Source organism: Melanerpes formicivorus, unplaced genomic scaffold, assembly GCF_026170545.1.
Source record: "Melanerpes formicivorus ecotype bairdi unplaced genomic scaffold, bMelFor1.0.p_v2 SCAF_9, whole genome shotgun sequence".
In the NCBI taxonomy this organism is placed as follows: Eukaryota; Metazoa; Chordata; class Aves; order Piciformes; family Picidae; genus Melanerpes; species Melanerpes formicivorus.
The window spans coordinates 1,252,755-1,279,007 of NW_027142361.1; the positions used below are offsets into that span (position 1 = coordinate 1,252,755).

At 44.1% G+C, this 26,253-nt stretch overlaps 1 protein-coding gene across 4 annotated transcripts in view; it reads right to left on the bottom strand.

The window, feature by feature from the left end:
- Positions 1 to 283: 283 nt before the first annotated feature.
- FBXO9 (F-box protein 9) overlaps positions 284 to 26,253 on the bottom strand; it is a 40,872-nt gene continuing 14,902 nt past the window's right edge. For 2 of the 4 annotated variants that reach the window (XM_068142952.1, XM_068142955.1), the window contains exons 6-13: positions 23,937 to 24,067; positions 20,674 to 20,788; positions 15,886 to 16,004; positions 15,501 to 15,591; positions 11,922 to 12,017; positions 11,085 to 11,178; positions 10,281 to 10,435; positions 284 to 859 (exon numbers count right to left, since the gene is read on the bottom strand). In XM_068142952.1, coding sequence (XP_067999053.1) covers positions 751 to 859; positions 10,281 to 10,435; positions 11,085 to 11,178; positions 11,922 to 12,017; positions 15,501 to 15,591; positions 15,886 to 16,004; positions 20,674 to 20,788; positions 23,937 to 24,067 — 910 coding nt within the window. In that variant the 3' untranslated portion in view covers positions 284 to 750. Of the gene's footprint in view, positions 860 to 10,280; positions 10,436 to 11,084; positions 11,179 to 11,921; positions 12,018 to 13,552; positions 13,777 to 15,500; positions 15,592 to 15,885; positions 16,005 to 20,673; positions 20,789 to 23,936; positions 24,068 to 26,253 lie in introns of those variants that run through there. The other 2 variants (XM_068142954.1, XR_010987861.1) reach the window with 2 other exon arrangements.

Below are 26,253 nucleotides of genomic sequence, written 5' to 3' on the forward strand. Positions count from 1 at the left end.
CACTTCCCAAGCAGAGCCACATACCCTGCAAACTCATCTCAGTACAAGAGAACAACTCACTGCCCCATCCCTTTGCTCTCCCTGCCCATCATGTCAAGAAGGCAGGCTCCAATGAGCTTCTAACCAAGACACAAATTACATTTACGACCAGCTGACATCACTGCATTGGTGGAGATGCTCATCTGCAATTAAATTTTATACTTCATGCTAGCTTGCCCTTGATTGCTTTTTCTTAAGGTTAGATATTGACAAAATGCCAGATCTTAAAGGCAAACAGAGGAAGTTTAATTTAAAGAAAACATTTATTTGAAGTTCTTTTAAGTCACATAGTTTAACAGATGTAAGACAACTTTCTTCCCTTCACATTTCAAGCCTTCAACAGAGACCCCACAGTGTTCCATGAACAGTGAGATTTTCCTGTAACAAACTACTGTCCTGGCAGATGAAGGCTGACATTTTAAGCAGACTGATTTATAAAATCTGTTAAAAAACAGAATAAAACAAAACCCCACAATTAAACAAATCAAACCATTTGTTATCAAATTCTTGTCACCAAGTAGAGGTGTTTAATACTCATAAGCTTGATCTCAAAACAAAACCCCAGCCATTCACAGTCAAATAAAACATATTACCTTCAAAAAAATTCTCCAGAATTTTAAAATGTTCCAAGTATATACACATTTATAACTTAAGTGCTCATCAATTACAACCTTTCATTCATGCAAGACTTGTGAGAGGAGAAAGTGTTTCTTAGAGCGGCTTTTCTGAAAATGCAGTAAAACTCTTCACTCGTGCAAAGAACAGAGGGGTGTACATCTTGTCAATGTCGAAAGCAGTAACAGCTGTCTCACCAGTTGACCTGAAAAAGAGTATTGTAAAACTTAAATTGGGCACAAGCTGCTGTTTAAGCTCCTCAATAATGCAATCATGTTCTGCCATGTAGGGTATGCACCAAATCTAAGTGGCTTTCATATTGCTATTCTGAAAGCTTTTGAATGTTGGCCAAATCCCCTTATCTAGAATACACTTCTATTTTAATATCAAAGAACCACTTCCCCCTTCCACTCTTATTAGCTCCATGACTTGAAACAGCGCAGGATGTCACTCTTCACCATATTAATACTGAAGCAAAAATCCCCTGTAACTCATTTCACTCAGAATCCTGAATTCAGAATACAGAGAGTGACAACAAAATTTGGTATGTTTACAAAACTTTAAGAAGAATGCTGACAAAAAGAATAAGTCCTCCTTGCTGTTTTTGATACTCATCTTCATTCTAGTTTCAAAAGGACACCCCCACACTGAGAGGTACAGCAGAGCCTGAGCTGTATGAAAACTTTGTGCTAATAAAGAATGTGATGCTGTCACTTGACACCCAGTGAATGTCTGGGATACTGTCACTTGATACCCAATGATAGAAGGAGCCACAATGGATGTAAACTCAATCACAGGAAATTCCACCTCAACATGGGAAAAGAATTATTTATTGTGAGCGTGACAGAGCACTAGAACAGGCTGCCCAGAGAGGTTGTGGAGTCTCTTCCTCTAGAGATCTTCAAAACCTGCTTGGACACATTCCTGTATGACCTGCTCTAAGTGGTCCTGCTTTGCAGGGGGGTTGGACTTGATGATCTCTGGAGGTCCCTTCCAACCCCTAGCATTCTGTGAGGTACGAAAATACTAGTTTTTATAAGCCAAATTTTTCTCTTTGTGGAAGTTACCTATACTCCCAAGCACTGGGAGTTTTCTTCCTTGACTTCATGTATTTACAGCTCATTAGCTGAGCTATGTCCCTACAAAAACACTGAATAAAAGAAGATGGAAGACAAAGTCTAAATCCACACAAAATACAAATATCAAATATCTGGATAGTCAGCAATTATTTGGCAATAATTTCAAGTGTCAGATGCAAGAATAGTGGTCATGGCTCTTGCTTGGCTAGTGATCAGAACAGCTGACCACATGCCCCTGTTTTACACTGCTGGATTATATAGTTTCTAAGTGTTACAGTTCCCACATAATGTGAGCAGACATTTCTAGCTTGCACAGCTACTGCAAGAAGGGGGCCGCTTATTCGACCAATTTGATCAGCGGATTCCAACTTTATTGAGCATCAGACACATCTTATATACAGTCTGCTATAATTATGCCCACTTGGCAACATACTATTGGTTGCTCTCTAAAAGGTTACATCATTGTTTTCACAACTCTGTGGAATTCTTCTATCCGGCCTAATTGCTCTCTTTCCCAGATCTCGCCTCCTCCTTATCTTGCTTGCCTCCCATCTCAGGGGCAGCTGGACTTCAGCATACCAAGCAATCAGCACTTTCTCACATCTCCTACTCCGCCACTATATTATCAACAGAGAATTCTTCAAGGCCTGAATTGCACAGGCGTTCCTGGGACCCAAGGCCCCTCTTGCTCAAAACAAACCCCAACAACAATTCCCCCGTTTTTCTTTTGTGCAAGTAAGGCCTTGGAGGTTATTCTTTGAACACTTTGCATAATACAATTATAAACAAGTTTAACAATAATCAAAATGAGTACAATGATACCTAAGAACCTTAAAACTTACTACTATAATTAACAAACATATTAACATTAAGTCTGGGTATCCCTATCAGACATGTCTGAAAAAGTTTAATCAATTCATTATTACCTGTTATGTTGCACCTTTATTTTCTCTAGGATGGTCAAAAATCATAATTTGTTTAATGGTAGCAAGATTTCTTTAATCTGTAAAGGTAGATCTGGCCAGGCTCTAGCTTCACAGGCAGAAAACTTGCAGGCAATCAGCAAGAGCAAAAGAGCTTCATTGCTTTGCCCAATATAAAATTACCCATAATAATGTGTTTTTGCTCATCCTAGTAATACTAATCTCTTATTGGTACCAACTTCACCCAAAAAGCAACCTTACAATAGTTTTCTTCATCTTATATAGTTTCATCATCTATATAAGCAAACTTATGCTAAATAGAAGGGAGGCATATAGTTTCATAGTTTCATTCAGGGTTGGAAGGGACCACAAGGATCATCTAGTTCCAACCCCCCTGCCATGGGCAGGGACATCCCACACTAGATCAGGCTGGACAGAGCCTCATCCAGCCTGCTCTTAAACACCCCCAGGGACGGGGCCTCGACCACCTCCCTGGACAACCCATTCCAGGGTTTCACCACTCTCATGGTGAAGAACCTCCTCCTCACATCCAGCCTGAATCTCCCCACCTCCAGCTTCATTCCATTCCCCCTAGTCCTATCACTACCTGAGATCCTGAGAAGTCCTTCCCCAGCCTTCCTGTAGGCCCCCTTCAGATACTGGAAGGCGACAATTAGGTCACCTCGGAGCCTTCTCTTCTGCAGACTGAACAGCCCCAACTCCTTCAGTCTGTCCTCATAGGAGAGGTGCTCCAGCCCTCTGATCATCCTCGTGGCCCTTCTCTGGACACGTTCCAGCACCTCCACATCCCTCTTGTAATAGGGGCTCCAGAACTGGACACAGTACTCCAGGTGGGGTCTCACCAGGGCTGAGTAGAGGGGGAGGATCACCTCCCTCGACCTGCTAGCCACACTTCACCTGATGCAGCCCAGGATCTGATTGGCTTTGCGGGCTGCAAGTGCACACTGAGAGCTCATGTTGAGCTTTTTGTCCACCAGCACCCCCAAGTCTCTCTCCTCAGGGCTATCCTCCAGCCAGTCACTGCCTAGCCTGTATTTGTGCCTGGGATTGCCTCGACCCAGATGCAGGACCCTGCACTTGCTCTTATTGAACTTCATGAGGTTGGCCTGTGCCCACCTCTCCAGCCTGTCAAGGTCCCTCTGGATGGCCTCCCTTCCCTCCAGCGTGTCTGCTGCACCACACAGCTTGGTGTCATCAGCAAACTTGCTGAGGGTGCACTCAATGCCACTGTCCATGTCCCCCACAAAGATGTTGAATAAGATAGGTCCCAGGACTGATCCCTGAGGGACTCCACTTGTCACTGGCCTCCACTGGGACATGGAGCCATTGACAGCCACTCTTTGGGTGCGGCCATCAAGCCAGTTCATTATCCATCTAGTGGTCCACCAATCAAACCCATGTGTCACCAGTTTGGAGACCAGGATGTGGTGCAGGACAGTGTCGAAGGCTTTGCTCAGGTCCAGGTAAACGACATCAGTTGCTCGCCCCTCATCTATTAATTTTGTCACCTGCTCATAGAAGGCCACCAGGTTGGTCAGGCAGGATTTGCCCTTGGCAAAGCCATGCTGACTGTTCCCAATCACCTCTTCACTATTCTTTTGAGCGAGTAGTGACTCCAGGAGGATCTGTTCCATGATCTTTCCAGGCACAGAGGTGAGACTGACTGGCCTGTAGTTCCCTGGTTCCTCCTTCTTGCCCTTTTTGAAGATGGGGGCAATGTTTCCCCTTTTCCAGTCTGTGGGGACTTCACCAGACTGCCAGGACTTTTGAAATATAATAGAGAGGGGTTTAGCAACCTCATCTGCCAGTTCTCTCAGTACCCGTGGGTGTAACCCGTCGGGTCCCATGGACTTGAACACTTTCAGGTTCTTCAGATGATCACGAACCTGATCTGCACTTACAATGGGCAGTTCTTCCTCCCTGTCCCTGGCTTTGACTTCCATAACATCAGGAGTGTGGCTAGAGGCCCTTGCAGTGAAGACTGAGGTAAAGAAGTTATTAAGTACCTCAGCCTTTTCCTCATCACAGGTGACCATGTCACCATTTTCTTTTCTGAGGGGGCCCACACCTTCCCTAGTCTTCTTCTTCCCATTAATATACCTGTAAAAGTTCTTAGTATTCCCTTTAATCTCCCTGGCTAGATTCAACTCAAACTCTGCTTTGGCTTTCCTGACCAGGACTCTTGCTGCTCAGGCAGCTTCCTTGTATTCCCCCTGTTCTACCTGTCCTTCCCTCCACTTCCTGTAGAGTTTCCTTTTAAGTAATAGTGTGTCCAGTGATATGTGATATGATAGTCTTAGAATAGGTGGTCAAATCCCTTCTCCCTACATTCAGTGTGGTAAGGGTCAAAGCATCCACTTTCACACATGCTCAATTGTGCAGGCTTCTTATCTGAAGAAAACAAATTCCCAGATCTGAATGTTTATCTTTAAGACAGCTCCTTCTCAGCCATGATGTCTCCAATTAACCAGACAGTGTCCTTGCAAGTCTGCAAGGTAGGTTTCTTTCTCTTTACCCTCTAAACAGGCCCCACAAGATCCTGACCCTTAATCCCAGTGCACTCTAAGTCTTACAATTTTAACACAAATCACCAGTATTTTCATCACAATTCCCCCCTTTTTTTTTTTTTTGTCACCATTGATTTGTGTTAAAATTTCCAGATATTTCAGAACCTTCTTAATTGGATCATAATTAAGTTCATCTGTTCTGATCACATTCTGATCATAATTCTCTACTTGTAACTCGTTGACATGAGCAATCTTACTTAAGGGTCTTAGTATTTTGTAACAACAATTGCAGAGTATTATGCATAGCAATATTACAATTATTCCAACAATATTACAAACAAATGTTTAAGCCAATTTAGATTTGGTAACCAGAAAGTTAATTTATCCCATATTTCTTTAAATCCACAAGAAGTATCGTCTAAAGAAATCTGATGTAATATCTGATTGTGGTTTACAATCGCCTGTAAATCTGTTTTCACTCGTTTATCTAGATTAACATAACTATAACAACTTACATTTATGACTACACATACACCCCCTTCCTTAACATATAAAAAATCCAAAGCTAATCTATTCTGAGTAGATATTTTCGAGAGACTATTGATTTCAATTTGCTGCACTTTTATTGCATCTATGCTTGCATTTACTATGATTTCAACTGTAGCAGAAAAATTTACCATTGCTTTTTCAAGTTCAAGTCTTTTCTCTCCAGTCTGATCAAGATTCCACACATGGGAACGTGGTTTTTGATTTCGATTGGACTCCTTATGTGCAAATAGGGTTAGGATCAAAATTAGGCTCCACCAGTATATGTTAACTCTGCCTCCTCGGCCTGCTGGGGTGCAACCAGCAGCCGGGTGTATTTTCTTCTCGGCAGCAGTTACATTCTTCAGGAGCCCTACAGATTTTTTAACTCCTTAACCCACTTCAAAATTCCATTTGGAGTCTCTTCTCTACTTCCTTGGTTAGTTTGTTTACCATTTCCCATTGTGCTTCTGTTATTTCAATTCCTCTTGCGTCAAAATCTTATGTCTCTTACTTTTCCTTTTACTAATCCTTTTAATTATTCCTGAGATTTCCCAACTAAAATTTCTCTAGTCTTTATTTCCCACTTATGCCAATCCCTTTCAATAATTTTCCATGGGGATTTAAATCCTTTTTCTCACCACAAAATAGGTTTTCTGTATTTACCAGCCCAAACTGCCTATTTTCAGATTCATCATTCAGGACAAAATATTTTTTTGATTGATGCTTTTGACCCCAGATTATCATAACAGTTATTGTGATCGATGTTCGACTTCATGGGAAATGCTGTTTCCTCTTAGTCTTGGTTCTTCTGCACATTAGTGAAGGAATAGTTGTTAAAATTAATACCTATTTACTACAAACCTTAACTTATGCTAATACCAAAAAATCCTTAAAACCTTAAAAAACTATGTTAAAATTAATCCATCAAATCAGTGTCTAAAAAGAAATAAAATTGTTACATTAACTAAAAAACACTTTCCAAAATTAAAAGCTGTTTATACATTCCTTAACTATATTACATGGAGCTCCTTTGAAATGCCTAGGCAGACAACTAAGAAGGTTCGAACCAAAAGAAAATCTTACAATTTGAACTCTTAACTAAGTGCATACACCTTACTGCAATTACTATGTACTAAGTACTTATAAATACCAAATGCTTACTTATTCATTATGCTTATTAGAAAAACTTAACAAAACTCTAAATAACAAATCTCTGAAAGACGTTACAATCAGAAATGACAAAATGAGTACTGTTGCTTTAAATCAAAACAGAGTAGTGCGGCTAAAGCCGCTGCGGGGGAAATGGGTGGGGGCTGCTGCCGTGGCAGCTGCTCCGCTGCTACTGTCGGTGCTGTCGGTGTCGGTGGTGCGTCAGCCGGTACCGCCTTGGTCGGAGCCGTCGGTATCCGCGGGGGCCGGCAGGGCTCGCGGGAGGAGTGCGGTGGCAGGAACGCTGTAACCGCAAGCCTCCAAGCGCTCCATTTTTTCTAAGAGGGGCCGTAAAGCAAAGTCGGCGCTGTTTGAATTCCTCGCTGCCGGTGTTGTCTTCCGAATCCGAGCCGTCGCTGGCGATGTCAGAGGAAGGTGTTGATAAAAAGGGGTCGAACACACTGAACTGCCTTTTTCCGGCTTTTTCCCCGCTGTGTGCAAACGGCAGTGGTGACGGCTGGTAAACGCGGTGTGGTCGCCGCAAGATGTATCGGGGGCGGCCCCGGTCGATCGGTCGACAGTTCTCAGACACATCTTTCAGCTGCAACTCAGATACACCTGGCGCTGCATCTCGTCCTGACAAAGTTGCTCTAACTGCAGCAGCCATTCGCTGTTTCAGTTCGTAGGTTTTAACACAGTTCATGCATTCTTGCCACGACTTTTGCAGCTTTATAGCAGTTTTATCACCATCTATAACCAAGTCCCACAACTTGTTCCTGTATTCTCTCCAACAAGCTTCATCAAAATAACTATCTCCGCTAGGGAAATGCCCTAAAGCGGATCTATGGGCCAAAAGTCCGGGCATTACTTTAGACGATATCTCCGCCTTACGCTTTTCGATGACACTGTATTTCGCCTGATGACTGCTTATAGGGTCGGCCTTGCCCTTTCGAGTCTGTGCGCAAAGGTACTAAGGCTGCCATAACCTGTTGACTATGCTCAAGCTGTTTTGTCATTGTCATTGACAACACCTCAGCCTGTTTTTGTAATCCCTTATCAATCACCTCCGTCAACATGGCCATCGGATTGCTTGGCAAGTCCTGAGCCCTCTGCAACAATTCGGCTACCGTCCATCTAGGATCTGCTGATGTAATAAGCTGCTGCGTCTGCTGGTTCCCATTCTGCATTAAACACTGCCTTAAAATTGCCTCTCGGATACCTTCTCCTACGCTTGCTGCTCTAAGTGCGGCAAGCAACTTATCTACAAATTCACCAAGAGGTTCCTGTCTACCTTGCTTAATTCCCATATAGTGAGGATTTGCATTTCCATCCTTCTGCTTGTCAAAAGCCATCCTCACTATCTGGGCTGATGCTTGCAAAACAGGCGGCTGTAAAAGTGCCTGTAACTCTGGTCTCTCATACTGTCCCGTTCCACACAACTGATCTACTGTTACATCAAATAGTGGATCGTTTTGCTGTCTTTGTACTCCAGCTGATTGTCTAGCTAGGTGTTCCCACTCATTCAAAAATGTCATAAATTGAGATGCTGTTAGGATTAGCTTCATAACATTATAAGAATCTCTAGGCAACATATTATAGTTCATATAAATAAAATCAATCATCTGTCTAGCTGGTTCAGATTGAACCCCAAACTGACTCGCAGTCTGTCGTAATTGAGATAACAATTTCCATGGCAATTGGGTTACATCAGCCTGAACAACATTCTGCTCCCCAGGGACCTGTGTGTACATCACTGGAAAAGCTTGATGTGAAACAGCCAGGCGGCTAAACCCTTCCTGATCTCCTTCGGCGTTTAAGTGCTCTGCAACCTTTCGCCAGTACTCTGTGTGCTTTCTTGCATGATCTTTAACACCACCTCCAGGATCTACCGCCCTGTTTGTCTCCTCTCCCTCACCTACTTTCTCCTCCTGTACAATTTGCTCAGCTAAAAGAGACGGGGAAGGCTCCTCAGCAGAGTCCTGTGTTACAGATTGTAATTCGACTCTGCCACCTAGCCCTTTTACACACGCAGCCTTCTCCTTTCTTAAATAATCCTGAACCTCTTCTGACAAAGGCAACCCAGCATGTGTAACACTTGCTCCATTTGGGTCCGTATGATCTAATCGTACCCTGGCTTGATAAGCTGCCATTTGCTCAGCACGATGCTGATCCAATGCTGTCATAACCATCTTCCACCATTTTCCACACTCCTTTGCTCGTTTTTCATCATCTAAGCCATGCAGCCACAAGTCTTGTCCAGACTTTTTCCACTGCAATCTTTCAAACACCTCATTTGGGTCCTTAAAATATCCTAACTCTCCTGCATAGCTTAACAGCGGCACCAACTCCTTTGTAAAATTTAACTTACACTGTCGCTTTTCTAAAAAGCATATAAATAAATCATACGCTGCCTGCCTATCCATATCCGTATATAAACTTTAATACCTGTGCGCACAGTCCTCGTTTAAGCAGTTTCCGGCTCTACAGCGTCTTCGGCTTCAAGGCTGTCTTCCCTTTTCTTGCAGCCTCCGGTACTGCTATCCCGGGCCGGCCGCCTTCTTGCCTCCCGGCTTACTGCGAATCTCCCACGTCCCGAAGAACCTCTTAAACCCTAACGTTTGTCTTCATTAGGGTCCCGTGTTCGAGCGCCACTTACTGCAAGAAGGGGGCCGCTTATTCAACCAATTTGATCAGCGGATTCCAACTTTATTGAGCATCAGACACATCTTATATACAGTCTGCTATAATTATGCCCACTTGGCAACATACTATTGGTTGCTCTCTAAAAGGTTACATCATTGTTTTCACAACTCTGTGGAATTCTTCTATCCGGCCTAATTGCTCTCTTTCCCAGATCTCGCCTCCTCCTTATCTTGCTTGCCTCCCATCTCAGGGGCAGCTGGACTTCAGCATACCAAGCAATCAGCACTTTCTCACATCTCCTACTCCGCCACTATATTATCAACAGAGAATTCTTCAAGGCCTGAATTGCACAGGCGTTCCTGGGACCCAAGGCCCCTCTTGCTCAAAACAAACCCCAACAACACACAGCCAGAGAGGAAAAGAAATATACCTTAATTAACACATTTTCCACACCTGCTTACTAGCAACACACTGTCGTTCAACCTTGATTCAGCTCTGGAATCATTCAAACACACTGTGCATAAATACTTTAAACAGCTAAAATATTGCAGTGCTACTATTTAGGAAGCTTCCCATACCATTATAAAAAGTTACTAAAGCTTGGGATGTCTTAAAAGTTTATTACCATATATCAAATCAGGACCATTTACTGTTCTTAAGACATTTTATTACAGCCTTCTAAGTCTTTACATCTTCTGTACTTGGTAGTGGAGAAATTAATGTCATCTGTGTTCCTACAGTTAAGTAGCCTTTGATCTTACTCTCCATTTACTTACCTGTAAGTTACGTGACAAGAATGATGTATCCAGACAAGTTTGTTGAACCTCTGGCGCCCACTGGAGCACAGCTGCAGTCCTACATGAAAACTGTGATCTGTTTCTTGTGCAGGAAAACGGCAGAAATACCTGTACTTGTGGTAGTCAATTGGTTTCTGTACAAAGAGAAGTTTCATGACCTACAAACAACTCATTATGCAACTATTTATCCTGAGGCCTATGTGACTGTGAAGATAGATTGTAAAGCTCTCATAATCAAAAGGAAGTACTGGTCTTCCTTGAAAACACATCCATTTAGACAGTAATCATGGAAGTTTTCACAGAAAGGTAAGCATGGAGGGCACCCACCCAAACTATGCAAACTCACTGTACAGCAAAGTAGCACTTCCAACTCTTCCCAAGTTTTTCTTGACAGACAGTTTGTTAATTAAAAAATGTTGTGATGTATATAAGTTGACCAAATTATTCAGAGTTCAACTAACAAGTACTGCTTACTTATAGTTAATGCTGTCAGAACTGACTTCGGAAAATTACCTCTTCACCCTCCCACGGTGTTAACAAACTAGCTAAAAGCACCACACGAAGCCTAAGGGGGAGAACTGTTGCTCAAATGTGAAGCAGCTAATTTGTGTCTTGATAAAAAAAAATTATCACAGAATTGGGAAATAAGATTAACCACTATGCCTATTTATAGTTCACTTTAAAGCCATTAAAGTTGCCCTAACACACTCATTCTGAGAGAACAAACTTATACAGAAGACCACTCCTAAAACTATTTTTCCTCTATTCTATTTTGCCACCTACCTCATCCTTTTTCTTCATTATTACAGCAAATACTTTGGTTTGATTGTCTGTTTCTTGGGAAAGGCGATAATGGCCAAGCAAGATTGCATCTGTTCTGGAAGGTTAAGGGGAGGATAGTGTCAAGGGCGTAAAAATATTCTTTGTCTCTGAAGAGTGATTTATTTGCAATGTAAATATCAGTAGTAAAAAGACAACTGACTTCCTAACGTAATCAAGGAAATTGGTTTTAATTTTCATTTAGTGAGGTACCAGCCACATTGATGATACAAAATAAACCATTTTTGGAAGGTTGCTTTTAGTTTTCCCAGACAGGACAGTAAACATACAATGGTCAGTTCTACGTAGCCTATTGCTAAATGTTTTCAGACTTCTGGTGAACAGCTCAAACCTGTTCTGAAGTCACAAACTATTTTCTACATTGCAAATAATTCTGTGCAAACATTAAAAAGAAAAAAAAAATCAATGGAGTAACAATTTAGTCATATCCCACCAAAATCTTCACTTTCCTTCAGGGAAGGAAATATGTAAGATGGCAGTCAGTAACAAAATAATATCTAATTTAAAAGGATTCTAAACCCACCAAGCTAACAGCATGTATTCTTCCATCTACTTCCTTCAGGAGTTTAAAATCCCATAACCTGCAAAGGAAATCTAATTACAATGTCAAGACCAAATTTTCATATTCTCAGAACTATAAACATCAATAATACAATACAAATACCATTGTGTTTTGACTCTTGTTCTGCTAAGCCAGAATATACAATTTGAGACAAAAATAAATAGAAATTGCCAGGTAAAAGCAAGAAGAAAAGCTGCAGAATATTTTATTTTGCTAACCTTGTATTTTTAGTCCGTAAGCGAGGAACTATAGACTGAGGGTCTTCAGGAGTTGTTAGCATCATAACTTGACCATCTGGAAAGAATCGCAAATACCTGCAAAAATAGAATTATACAGGATAAAACTAGAAAGCATATACTACTTCTGCTGTGGTAGTGTTTTGGGGTCTTTTCTTGTTGTTTTTGTTGGTTTTTTTTTTTCACAGTATCACAGTATCACTTAGGTTGGAAAGGACCTCGAGGATCATCGAGTCCAACCTATCAACACAGACCCCATGACTAGACCATGGCACCAAGTGCCACGTCCAATCTCCCCTTGAACGCCTCCAGGGTCGATGACTCAACCACCTCCCTGGCCAACCCGTTCCAATGACGAATTACTCGCTCGGTGAAGAACTTCCTCCTCACCTCGAGTCTAAACCTCCCCTGGTGCAGCTTGAGACTGTGTTCCCTTGTTCTGGTGCTGGTTGCCTGGGAGAAGAGGCCAACCCCTTTTTGGCTACAACCCCCCTTCAGGTAGTTGTAGAGGGCAATGAGGTCACCCCTGAGCCTCCTCTTCTCCAGGCTAAACAATCCCAGCTCCCTCAGCCTCTCCTCATAGGGCTTGTGTTCAAGGCCTCTCACCAGCCTTGTTGCCCTTCTCTGGACACGTTCAAGTGTTTCGATGTCCTTCTTAAACTGAGGGGCCCAGAACTGGACACAGTACTCAAGGTGTGGCCTAACCAAAGCAGAGTACAGGGGCACTATGACCTCCCTGCTCCTGCTGGCCACACTATTCCTAATGCAGGCCAGGATGCTATTGGCCCTCCTGGTCACCTGGGCACACTGCTGGCTCATATTCAGGTGGCTGTCGATCAGTACCCCCAGGTCCCTCTCTGTTTGGGAGCTCTCCAGCCACTCCGACCCCAGCCTATAGCTCTGCATGGGACTGCCGTAGCCAAAGTGCAGCACTCGGCACTTGGACTTGTTGAATGACATCCCATTGGACTCTGCCCATCTGTCCAGTTGGTCGAGGTCCCTCTGCAGAGCCCTTCGACCCTCTAACTGACTAACATCTGCCCCTAACTTTGTGTCATCTGCAAACTTGCTGATGACTGACTCTACCCCTTCAACCAGATCATCGATGAATATGTTGAAGAGGACAGGGCCCAGCACTGATCCCTGGGGGACACCACTGGTGACTGGCCTCCAGCTGGATGTGGCACCGTTCACGACCACTCTCTGGGCCCGGCCCTCCAGCCAGTTCCTAACCCAGCACAGAGTGTAATGGTCCAATCCACGGGCTGACAGCTTAGCCAGCAGTTTGCTGTGGGGGACGGTGTCAAAGGCCTTGCTGAAGTCCAGGTAGACCACATCCACAGGCCTCCCCACATCCACCAGACAGGTCACCTGATCATAGAAAGAGATCAGGTTGGAGAGGCAGGATCTGCCCTTCCTGAATCCATGTTGGCTGGACCTGAGCCCTTGGCCATCCTTCAGGTGCGCTGTTATTGCCGCCAGGATAATCTGCTCCATCACTTTCCCTGGCACTGAGGTCAGGCTGACCAGCCTGTAGTTTCCAGGTTCCTCCATCCGACCCTTCTTGTGGATGGGGACCACATTGGCCAGTTTCCAGTCATCTGGGACCTCACCTGTGAGCCAGGACTGGAGGAAAATGATGGAGAGTGGCCTAGCTAGCACATCCGCCAGCTCTCTCAGCACCCTAGGATGGATCCCATCTGGTCCCATGGACTTGTGAATATCCAAGTGGCTCAGCAGGTCCCGAACTAATTCCTCATGGATTTCCGGGGCATTACACTGCTCCCCGACCCCATCGCCCAGCTCCGGAGGCCACTCTTCCTGAACTCCTGCCTTGCTGTTAAAAATTGAGGCAAAGAAGGTGTTCAGACCTCAGCCTTCTCCTCATCCTCAGTCACCGTGTTCCCCTCCAGGTCCACTAGGGAGTGCAGGTTCTTCCTGCCCTTCTTCTTATTGTTAATATATTTATAATAATGCTTTTTATTATCGTTAACTGTGGTGGCCAGCTTCAGTTCCAGCTGGGCCTTAGCCTCCCTAATTTTATTCCCACATAATCTAACAGCTTCCTTGAACATACCTCGAGAAGCCTTCCCCTCCTTCCAAAGGTGATACAGCCTCTTCTTCCCCCTTAAATCCTCCAGGAGCTGCTTGCTCATCCAGGCCGGTCGCCTTCCCCGCTGGCTTGCCTTACGGCACGTGAGAACCGCCAATTCCTGTGCCTTCAAGAGCTCCTGTTTGAAGTAGGTCCAACCCTCCTGAACCCCTTGGTTCATGAGGGCTGGTACCCAGGGGACTTTGCAGACAAGTTTCTTAAATAGGCTGAAGTTCGCCCTTCGGAAGTCCAAGGTGAAGGTTCTGTTGGTGCTCCTCCCTATCTCCCTGCATATTGAAAACTTCACTATCTCGTGGTCACTGCACCCTAGGCAGCCTCCCACGATCACATCTCCCACCAGCCCTTCCCTATTGCAGAACAGCAGGTCAAGCAGAGCCTGTCCCCTGGTAGGCTCGCTTAACAGCTGTGTCAGGAAGCAGTCCTCCATTCGCTCCAGGAATCTTCTGGACTGCCTCCTCCCTGCTGAATTAAGTTCCCAGCAGATATCTGGGAGGTTGAAGTCACCAACAAGGTGACTTAATCCTCTTAATCACAGGATGTTCTCCAGAAGGATACAGAACTTAACAGGCAATGGGATTTGAAAACACATTTCTTCACACACAACATAACAGAAATAAGAGAGCTTTGAAGATTTAAAGATCAAGTTATGAAGAGTTATGAAAGAAGGTAGAAGTTCAAGAATTTTGTCACCTCTAATCAAAGCAAGAAGGCTATCCTGGAATCAAAACTGACCTCAAGTAAGTTTCCCCATTCCTGGCATCAATTGAGACAAATGCAACAAAATCTTAATTACAGCATCAGTACAGAACAGACAATGCCATATGGGCTTTTTTAGATTCTGGGATCTGATCAACTTTTGCAGCACTTGGATACCGTGCAGATGTTTGTGAGGCTACAGAAACACCCATGAGATTCTATGTTTCTATTAACACCTTCCAACCTCAGAAAGGACTGCAGAACAGAACAATAAATGTTGAGAAGGGTAAGATGAAGAACAGCAGAAAAACATGCTGAGGAAACAATGGCAAGGTATTTATAGCAAGCTGAGAAAGCCCAGCCTCTTGATTGTTAAAGATTGGTTACAAATAAGTTAAAAGACAATTCTTATATTAGCACTTGTTTTTCCTTTACTGAAAACAATGATTACATCACAAATGTAAAGCAGAAGTGATTTGGGGAAAGGACTCTGCAGGTAAGTATTACTGTTGCTACTGTGTAAGTTTTATCCCCATTAAACGGTGCAACTGAGGATGAAACGTGTTTCTAAGCCCCTCTCTAATAATCGTAATAAATCTTATTTCTTAAAACCTAATCTCAAAAACGGTTTTACATACTGTAGGAGTTCCACTGAGTTTTACAGAATAATTAATGTTTGTGGTATCAAGTGCTGGATTTGAAGAACTTAAGAGAGATAAACATTTCACTCACTCACTGCACTACAGTTCTACCTGTAATATTCCACTTGGTGCCACGCTCTATAGAAACCATCAAGAGATTGTTCTCCTTGACGTATGTATTTTGTCTTGCTGACATACACGCCTACAGGAAAGGTAGATACAAGCATATGAGCAAAAATGAGCTACCAATAATATTTACACTAAAACCCCCAATAATCTAAAACTTTTGATTTTACTGTTCTTTAATACATAGAAGTTTTTGTTTTTACCCCTTCCACCCTTCCCTTTTCTTGACATATATTCTACAGATTTAAAAGCCCAGATAAACTCAGATTAGGTCTAATAACAGTGTCATAAACATCAACCCCACCTAACTGCTTCCATCACGGTAACATGTAGCAAAAACCCAAACACTATTCTGAAAAGCACATCTTACCATCAAATCGAACACGAGGCCTCTCCAGAAACATTTCCCTCCAAGAGGCATAGGGAACAAGTTTATTGCAGCTCCTGCCCCATATTTTCAAACAAACTTGACGCCAAATTTCAGGATCTCTAGTGAAAATGAGAAAAAACAAGCCCCATAACTTGCCAGTGAACCTTGTTTAGCTTTTATACATCAAAGTTACACACTCCATTAGTTAGTTTGGGTGTAACTGCAAGAAGCTTTCTTGAACAACAATAGCTTATACTTTAAAATTACTGACTAATTTACTTAATTAGTTTGAAAGCTGCTTTCTCCTCCCAGTGAAATTCAAGAACACAATGCCATTTTCAGCCAAGTACAGAACAACAACTTTGCAGCAGCCTGGCAATTCCCTGTGTGGTCATACAACGATGACAACAGAACAGGCATTATTTTGCAATTTAGAATAAACCAAACCAGGTTGGAAGAGACCTTCAAGATCATCGCATCCAACCCATCAACCAATCAAACCCACCTAAACAGCTAACCCATGGCACCAAGCACCCCATCAAGTCTCCTCCTGAAAACCTCCAATGATGGTGATTCCACCACCTCCCCAGGCAGCCCATTCCAATGGGCAATCACTCTTTCTGTATAGAACTTCTTCCTAACATCCAACCTGAACCTCCCCTGGCGCAGCCTGAGACTGTGTCCTCTTGTTCTGGTACTGGCTGCCTGGGAGAAGAGACCATCATCCGCCTGTCTACAACCTCCCTTCAGGTAGTTGTAGAGAGTGATAAGGTCACCCCTAAGCCTCCTCTTCTCCAGGCTAAGCAGCCCCAGCTCCCTCAGCCTCTCCTCATAGGGCTTGTGTTCCAAACCCCTCACCAACTTTGTTGCCCTTCTCTGGACTCGTTCCAGCAAGTCAACATCCTTTCTAAACTGAGGGGCCCAGAACTGGACACAGTACTTGAGGTGTGGCCTAACCAGTGCAGTGTACAGGGGCAGAATGACCTCCCTGCTCCTGCTGGCCACACTATTCCTGATGCAGGCCAGGATACCATTGGCCCTCTTGGCTGCCTGGGCACACTGCAGGCTCATGTTCAGCCTACCATCGACCAGTACCCCCAGGTCCCTCTCTGCCTGGCTGCTCTCCAGCCACTCTTACCCCAGCCTGTAGCTCTGCATGGGGTTGTTATGGCCAATGTGCAGAACCTGGCACTTGGATGTGTTAAATCTCATGCCGTTGGATTCTGCCCATCTGTCCAGCCTGTCGAGGTCCCTCTGCAGAGCCTCTCTACCCTCCAGCAGATCAACTCCTGCCCCCAGCTTGGTGTCGTCAGCAAATTTACTGATGATCGACTCAATGCCCTCATCCAGATCATCAATAAAGATGTTAAAGTGCACAGGGCCCAGCACTGATCCTTGGGGCACACCACTAGTGACTGGCTGCCAGCTGGATGTGGCACCATTCACCACCACTCTCTGGGCTCGGCCATCCAGCCAGTTCCTAACCCATCGCAGTGTGCTCCCGTTCAAGCCATGGGCTGACAGCTTGGCCAGGAGTTTGCTATGGGGGACGGAGTCAAAGGCCTTGCTGAGGTCCAGGTAGACCACGTCCACAGGCCTCCCCACATCCACCAGGTGGGTCACCTGATCATAGAAGGAGATCAGGCTGGTCAGGCAGGATCTGCCCTTCCTAAATCCATGCTGGCTAGGCCTGATCCCTTGGTCATCCTCTAAGTGCTGTGTGATTGCACTCAGGATGACCTGTTCCATGATCTTGCCTGGCACTAAGGTCAGGCTGACAGGCCTATAATTCCCTGGCTCATCCAACCAGCCCTTCTTGTGGATGGGCACCATGTTGGCCAGCTTTCAGTCTTCTGGGACCTCTCCAGTGAGCCAGGACTGATGGAAAATGATGGAGAGTGGCTTGGCCAGCTCATCTGCCAGCTCTCTCAGCACCCTAGGATGGACCCCATCTGGTCCCATGGACTTGTGGGGATCCAAGCTGCTGAGGAGAGATCCAACCACCTTCTCATGGAACATAGGGAAACTGTGCAGCTCCCTGGCTCCTTCTGCCAGCTCTGCAGGCCAGCTGTCAGGAAGACGTTCTGTCCTTCTAGTAAAAATTGAGGCAAAGAAGGTGTTAAGTACCTCTGCCTTTTCCTCATCATTTGATACAACATTTCCCTCCATGTCAACCAAGGAGTGGAGGTTGTCCTTCCCCTTCCTCTTACTATTAATGTATTTATAGAAGGACTTTTTGTTGTCCTTCACAGTAGAGGCCAGTTTAAGCTCCAAATGTGCTTTTGCCTCCCTAAATTTCTTCCTACATGATTTGGCAACATCCTTAAACATTCCATGGATTGCCTCACCTCTCTTCCAGAGGTGATACACCCTCTTTTTTTCCCTTAGTTCCATTAAAAGTTCATTAACGATCCAGGCTGGCCATCTGCCCCGGCGGCTCATCTTCCGGCACATTGGCACAGCCTGTCCCTGCGTCTTCAACAATTCTTCCTTGAAGCAGGTCCAGCCCTCCTGGACCCCTTTATTATTAAGTGCTTTATCCCAAGGAACCCTCTGAATTAGTTCCTTGAGTAACCTGAAGTCTGCCCTCTGGATGTCCAGAGTGGAGGTCTTCTTGCTACCCCTCTTAGCTTGATCGAATACCGAAAATTCAATTATCTCACGGTCACTGGCCCCTAAACACCCTCCAACCACCACATCACCCACCAGCCCTTCCCTGTTGGTGAAGAGGAGGTCAAGCATAGCCTTGCCCCTGGTAGGCTCTCGCAGCACCTGGGATAAGAAGCTGTCCTCCATGCATTCTAAGAACCTCCTAGACTGTCTCCTCTCTGCTGTGTTGAGATCCCAGCAGATGTCGGGCAGGTTGAAGTCGCCCATGAGAACAAGGTCCGGAGATCTTGAGACAGCCCTAAGCTGCCTATAGAATGCTTCATCAACATCTTCCTCCTGGTTGGGTGGTCTATAACAGACTCCAACCAGGACGTCTGCCCTGCCGGTCTTCCCTCTAATTCTTACCCACAAGCACTCAACCCGATCGTCCCTAATCTCCGTCTCAATGGCATCTAGTGCCTCCCTGATGTACAGGGCCACCCCTCCACCCCTTCTTCCTTGCCTGTCTCTCCTGAAGAGCCTGTAGCTGTCAATTGCAGTGCTCCAGTCATATGAGTCGTCCCACCACGTCTCTGTAATGGCAACTACATCATAACTTTCCTGCTGCAACAAGGCTTCCAGCTCCTCTTGTTTGTTGCCCATGCTTCGTGCATTAGTGTACATTCACTTCAGCCGGGCTGCTGGTTTCACCTCTGACTCTAGCTTATTGCCCCCAGACTCTTGCCTGAGGGGACTAGTTTCAGCCCCTTCCCCCTTCAAAACTAGTTTAAAGCCCTGTCGATGAGACCTGCCAATTCCCTACCCAGGATCTTTTAACCTTTGGGGGACAGGCCATTCTCATATACTGTGACCTTTCCCCTTCTCTGGGACAGATGTTCTCCATCTGTTGCCAGCTGGCCTGGTGCAGTAGAAAGTTTCCCAAGATCAAAAAACCCAAAATTCTTTTGACTGCACCAGCCTCTAAGCCACTTGTTAACTATAGCTGCTGACCTGTTTCTTACGGTATTCCCTCCTGCAACTAAGGGTATTGATGAAAAAATTATTTGTGCACCTGACCCCTCAAACAGGTCTCCCAGGGCCCTGAAGTAATTTTTGATAGCCCTGGGAGTTCTGGTTGCAACATCATCATTCCCTAACTGCATAACTAGTAAAGGATAGTAGTCAGAGGGCTGCACGAGGATGGGCAGCCTACTGGTAACATCATTAACTTGGGCTCCTGGGCTTCTGACTTTCAAACAAGGTAGAGCAATTAAGACTTTCAGCAACATTTTTATTACAGTGAAATTATCTAATACATCACATTTAGTGGTGTATTCAAAAGCTGATTAGTACTGTGAGGAACATAACATGAAAATTGCCATGGGAAGAAAAGGCATCTGTGATTTATCAGCCTAAAAGCAAAACAAAAAATAAACAAACAAACCAAAACCAAAAAAACAACCACCAAACCTGTGACCGTTTGAGGCTGTGCCTTTAAGAAAGGGACAGTGGTGGGACACTCTGGATGAGTATTTTGTAAACAAAGACAGGTCTAAATGAATTTCATTGGTAGATTGGTAGAACGCAGCTTTAAGTTTTAGTGCAGTTGGAATTTTTCTCAGTTCGTTCCTTTCCTTCTCCCTTTCCAGCTTGCCTGCTTCTGGGCACCTAGCCAGAGCAACCTTGGATAAGATAAGCATTAATCCTGCATGTGCTTGAAGGCCTCTTCCTTAATAACTGCCTTTTTCTCTCTCTAACCCTTTTTGGGAAAAAAGGGAGGTAGGGGGAGAGAGCAGGGTATGGGGGGGGGGGTGAACCCTCCTCTGTCCGGAGGAGGGAATTTCGTTCCTGTATTTTTTTTCTTTGCTGTATATTTCTGTATATATATTGTAAATACTGTATATATTGTGTATAAATAACCTGCATTTTCACATTGCTTGTAAATATAGCATCCCTTTTGCTTCTCCGACTGAGTTAGCTGTGTTTTTTTTTCCTCTTTGTGGGGGAGGGGAAGCTAGGCCTTCTCTCTCAACCCTCTACAAAACCATAATCCCCACCCTTCTAACATAGGGAATTTTGCTCTCTGGATTTATTATCTGTATCTACGTAGTGTTTACAAGTACTTGAGCACAAAAAAAGCTCTTTTTCTCTTCCTCAGAGCAGAGAGAAGCTTCACTATAAATAATTTATCTACAATACCTGGCACAAATGTAAAATCCTCTACAGACAAGAGATAATTGCTCTAATGATCTCAGGTCCAGGTCGCTTGAAACCACCCATCGGAAAATGTACATTAGTACTTCCATAGGTAACGCTGCAAAGGAATAAGAAATCCTTGTTAGATGATAACCTGTAAGACAACAGGTCATTTGTAAATCCAAGTTTGACAAAATATTCTACTTTTCCACTTTGTAGCCAGTTGCCAGGGAACAAAAGAAAAATCTTTAATTAAAAAAGTCACTACACATTAGAAAAAAGTCACATAACAAATAAAGAGCTCAAAATGCATTAGAGTAAGAGGATAGGAGAAAACATAGTTTTAGACTACAAAATGCACAACTGTTAAGGTGGTACACCAAACATTCCATATATACATTGCATATCCACAGTGCCTGCCGAGCACTATTTTCTTCAAACTCACCTAGTGTGTAGCATCACCTCGAAGCATACTGCTTTTGAATGACAAACTAAATAAGCTCAGGTCAGGTTTAGTATTGGATAGAAGGTCCTAAGAGCTACCTATTCATGCCCTATCCTGCAGCACAGCTCCAAAGACTGAAAGTACTATCATTTGATACCATTGAAAGACTTCTCCTAATGCAGTAAAAAATAATGACAGAATCCTCATGAAGGCACCACAAGATCATATGATAATTTTCCCAGCATTAAAAGTTCAGTGAGAAAGCCCTGAGAAATTAATCCAAAAATCTTTCTAATAACTTTCTGCCTCCCTAATGTTTCCTTTATTGTTTCAGGTGGATATAATCTTGTTTCCTAATCTTATTCCATCAGGAATTACACTTGACTTATTTTCAACTACTGCAGAGCTTACGGTTTCAACTGTATCACCACAATGCAAAAAATTTGACAATTTTACTCAGTGTAACTGCTTTGAGACTGAATGGAGAAATCAGCTCAGTGGCACAAAGGTACCTTAAGTAATAACTATCTGTAAAAACCATGGTAGAGACCACAACTTAACAGAATTCTGATCTATAGTGAAAAAACATGCTTCTTAAAACAACTGCACTGCTACACTTCTGCAAATCCAACAAGACTGCTTCTTTTGCTATAAAATCTGATGAAAATGAAAATTTACATTTCAGAGTATCAATATGATAAAAAATACATACAGCTCACTGGGAACCAGCTTGTGTATTTATTAAACACAGATCTTGTTTCATGAATCTGACATAATTCTATGTTTTATTATTCAGAAGCCATAAATTTACTATATTGCCTTGTATTTGCAACCCTGAAATTAATGTTCCAACATAAGCAAAAGCTGGGCAGACGAGTGCTAGAAGGTAAAAAACAGTCTCTGCCAACTTAGAAGCTCTTCAGTATGTGAACTCTTAAGTGCCCCGGACAATGAGAGATACAAAGGCTTAAAAATGTCTTACTAGTGCTAACAGGTATACATTTTCCATTCACATTGACACCACACACCCTAAGCCTTTGATTCTCTATAATACCATCCACGTTTCTAAGTTTCTAGCAAACTAGGGATTAAGACACTTTGCTTCATATACTAGGCACATCTGTAAAAATAAAGTAGTATTTCTGCTGAAGAATGTTATCTTGGTCCTAAGCTTTACTTGTGTAAAATAGTAACTACTATGCTCCTATACTAGGGAGAGCAGTAAATATATTTATTACTATGTTCATATACGAGGGAGGGTAGTAAATATATTCAGTATGTCAGTTACATAGCAGAGGTCTAATCCTGTACTAAAGGTTAACCAGTATTCTAATATTATGAATGTCACTGAACTGCAAAATGGAAAACAGGAAATCAGTTCAGCCAAATACACTGCTTTGCATTGTTTCAGTTTTCCTTGGGACTGTGACTATTGTACTACTGTGGTGACCAAGAGGGATCCAGCTTACCAACTTCCGAAGCAGACATCATGATTTTAAAAGTTTTCATTCTGCTGTAAGAGTTGGTAAACAAGGTGTTGTGACACAGGCCTCACAGGAAGGCAGAAAGTAAAACTAGAAAGATACTAAGACTGCTGCTCTGAAGAGACATCTTCTGAAACCATGTTATAGTAAGGTCTACAACATCTTGACTACACTGGCCAAAAAGGTAAATATTGTTTCCCACATGTATAATACCACAGTTGTTAATTTTTTTTTAAATCCAGTTTTCATTGTTTGGACTTGAACAGCTTGCTATATTTCCTATATTTTTATTCCTTGAGCAGAACAGGGAAGATCGGGCCAATATTTCCAAGAGCAACTGATAATTTGGGGTGCAAAACACACATGTTTTAGAGACATATGATTTTCATAGCTTACACACACTCCCTACAATTTAGAGCTCATAAGGAGGTCTCAGGATGACTGTACTAGAACTGAAGCACTAAAACCCATTAACCTTTAAAAGCCATTCTAGCTGTGTTATATAGCCTTGATGAACCTGGTAACGTATTTGTAAAAATATGATACAGAATCAGTTAAACAAGAAATGCATATTCCTCACAGAACAACTGTCTCTTATTCACACATAAATATTGTAACACGTTGTTGCAGTTTGAGCTGGGTGCCCCCCTGCAATGTTTACTTCCTGTGTCCCGAAGTCCAGCCCAGAGGGGTGGACACAGGAAATTATGTAGTATTTCCTACCACAATTCTTTGCACCACTATAAGATCCAGTGCGGAGTCTAGCACGCTCTCTTTTCTTCCTCCTCCGTCAGCTGGTAACTGGGGGAGATGTCTCCTGGCTTTGGGCCTGGCTAGGCCCAAGGCCACTGGGGGATAGGCAGTCTCAGATCTGGCCAGCTGAGACTAGCCTAGCAGTGGGAGGGGGAAGAAGGAGCCCGGGGGGTCTTGGGTGTACCCTCAGGTGGGGATGGGATCTCTCTGGGTCTGTTTTGGGATCTTTCTTTGTCACTGCACTTTTGGCTTTCTGTAAAGGTTCACTGCTTTCTATTTAAACTTTCCATCACTTTTGCAATCCGTTTGTCTGAGTGTTTATTGTTGCCAGGGGTGGGGAAGGGGGCTGCCTCAACCCAGCACACACGTTTACAAACCACAACAGAAATCCCTACATTTCACTGGAATACACTTGACTTCAACAAGTCTGGTCCTAGAAGTTGCTACTTTTAAGTATGACACTTGATACCAATTGCATACATTTCTTTAAAGATGGCTTTAGAATGAAAAAGACAAATGTTTTAATAGAGAAACATCTCTATAAATTCTGCCTCTGAACTCTTAAAGTGCACCTTAACTCATACCTGAGATATGGGTCTGGCTGACATCAACCTCAGGCTGACAAAGTTTCACTGAAGATTCCTGAAGAGTTAGCTGCTGCTGGAAATCCGATAGGACATCAGCTATTTTGCCATCCTCTTTGTTATCCTCAACACTAGAGAAGCAGGAATGCCAACACTGTTATACTGGACAAAACATATCAACAGATGTCCTTGTCTTGGTATCAATCCACTGTCTTACTCTTACCCAGTATAGTTATTCTCTGCCTGTTTGTAAAGCAATCTCATTTCATCATATGATAAAACAACTATTGCAATCTTCCCAAGTTCATTTAGAGTTTGCTGGATCCTCTACAGCAACAATATATTTTCCCCATTTAATTCCAACGCCACTTCATAGTATCATAGTATCATTCAGGGTTGGAAGGGACCACAAGGATCATCTAGTTCCAACCCCCCTGCCATGGGCAGGGACACCCCACACTAGATCAGGCTGGACAGAGCCTCATCCAGCCTGCTCTTAAACACCTCCAAGGACTGGGCCTCGACCACATCCCTGGACAACCCATTCCAGGGTTTCACCACTCTCATGGTGAAGAACCTCCTCCTCACATCCAGCCTGAATCTCCCCACCTCCAGCTTCATTCCATTCCCCCTAGTCCTATCACTACCTGAGATCCTGAGAAGTCCTTCCCCAGCCTTCCTGTAGGCCCCCCTCAGATACTGGAAGGCCACAATTAGGTCACCTCGGAGCCTTCTCTTCTGCAGACTGAACAGCCCCAACTCCTTCAGTCTGTCCTCATAGGAGAGGTGCTCCAGCCCTCTGATCATCCTTGTGGCCCTTCTCTGGACACGTTCCAGCACCTCCACATCCCTCTTGTAATAGGGGCTCCAGAACTGGACACAGTACTCCAGGTGGGGTCTCACCAGGGCTGAGTAGAGGGGGAGGATCACCTCCCTCGACCTGCTAGCCACACTTCTCCTGATGCAGCCCAGGATCTGATTGGCTTTGCGGGCTGCAAGTGCACACTGAGAGCTCATGCTGAGCTTTTTGTCCACCAGCACCCCCAAGTCTCTCTCCTCGGGGCTGCTTTCCAGCCAGTCACTGCCCAGCCTGTATTTGTGCCTGGGATTGCCTCGACCCAGATGCAGGACCCTGCACTTGCTCTTATTGAACTTCATGAGGTTGGCTTGTGCCCACCTCTCCAGCCTGTCAAGGTCCCTCTGGATGGCCTCCCTTCCCTCCAGCGTGTCTGCTGCACCACACAGCTTGGTGTCATCAGCAAACTTGCTGAGGGTGCACTCAATGCCACTGTCCATGTCACTGACAAAGATGTTGAACAACACAGGTCCCAGGACTGATCCCTGAGGGACTCCACTTGTCACTGGCCTCCACTGGGACATGGAGCCATTGACAGCCACTCTTTGGGTGCGGCCATCAAGCCAGTTCCTTATCCATCTAGTGGTCCACCCATCAAACCCATGTGTCACCAGTTTGGAGACCAGGATGTGGTGCGGGACAGTGTCAAAGGCTTTGCTCAGGTCCAGGTAAACGACATCAGTTGCTCGCCCCTCATCTATTAATTTTGTCACCTGCTCATAGAAGGCCACCAGGTTGGTCAGGCAGGATTTGCCCTTGGCAAAGCCATGCTGACTGTTCCCAATCACCTCTTCACTATTCTTTTGAGCGAGTAGTGACTCCAGGAGGATCTGCTCCATGATCTTTCCAGGCATCTTCCTTTATGGATTTTCCTTTATGGATCTTTCCTTTATGGATTTGAGAGCTCACTGTTCACTGGTTTTAGTGTAGTCACTGAAGAATCACTGGACTCCACAAAAAGACAAATCTCATCTTTTACTCTCTCTAAGGTTAAGTCATATGCAGGAAATAAATTATTGTGAAAAAGTTTTATCAACCAACAGCCCCATTGGGCAGCTTTCCAGCCACTCTGCCCCAAGCCTGTAGCACTGCATGTGGTTGTTGTGACCCAAGTGCAGGACTCAGTACTTGGTCATGTTGAACCTCACACAGTTGGCCTTGGCCCATTGATCCAGCCTGCCCAGATCCCTCTGCAGAACCTTCCCTTCAAGCAGATCCACATTCCCACATGACTTAGTTTCAGAGTCTTAATGAAGTAGAGAAAGTTATTCTAAAGAAAAACCTGTATTTTGAAGTCATTGTAGTTTACTATCCAGTATTTTTCCTAGTGCACAAATGCGTTGCAAACATTTCTTGCCAGCAGTGCATTCAGACACTGAAGTAATGGATATAAATAAAGCACCTACCTCATCTTAGTCTCTTTTATATTGAGTCATTTATTGCATGGAAGCTGTACTGTCC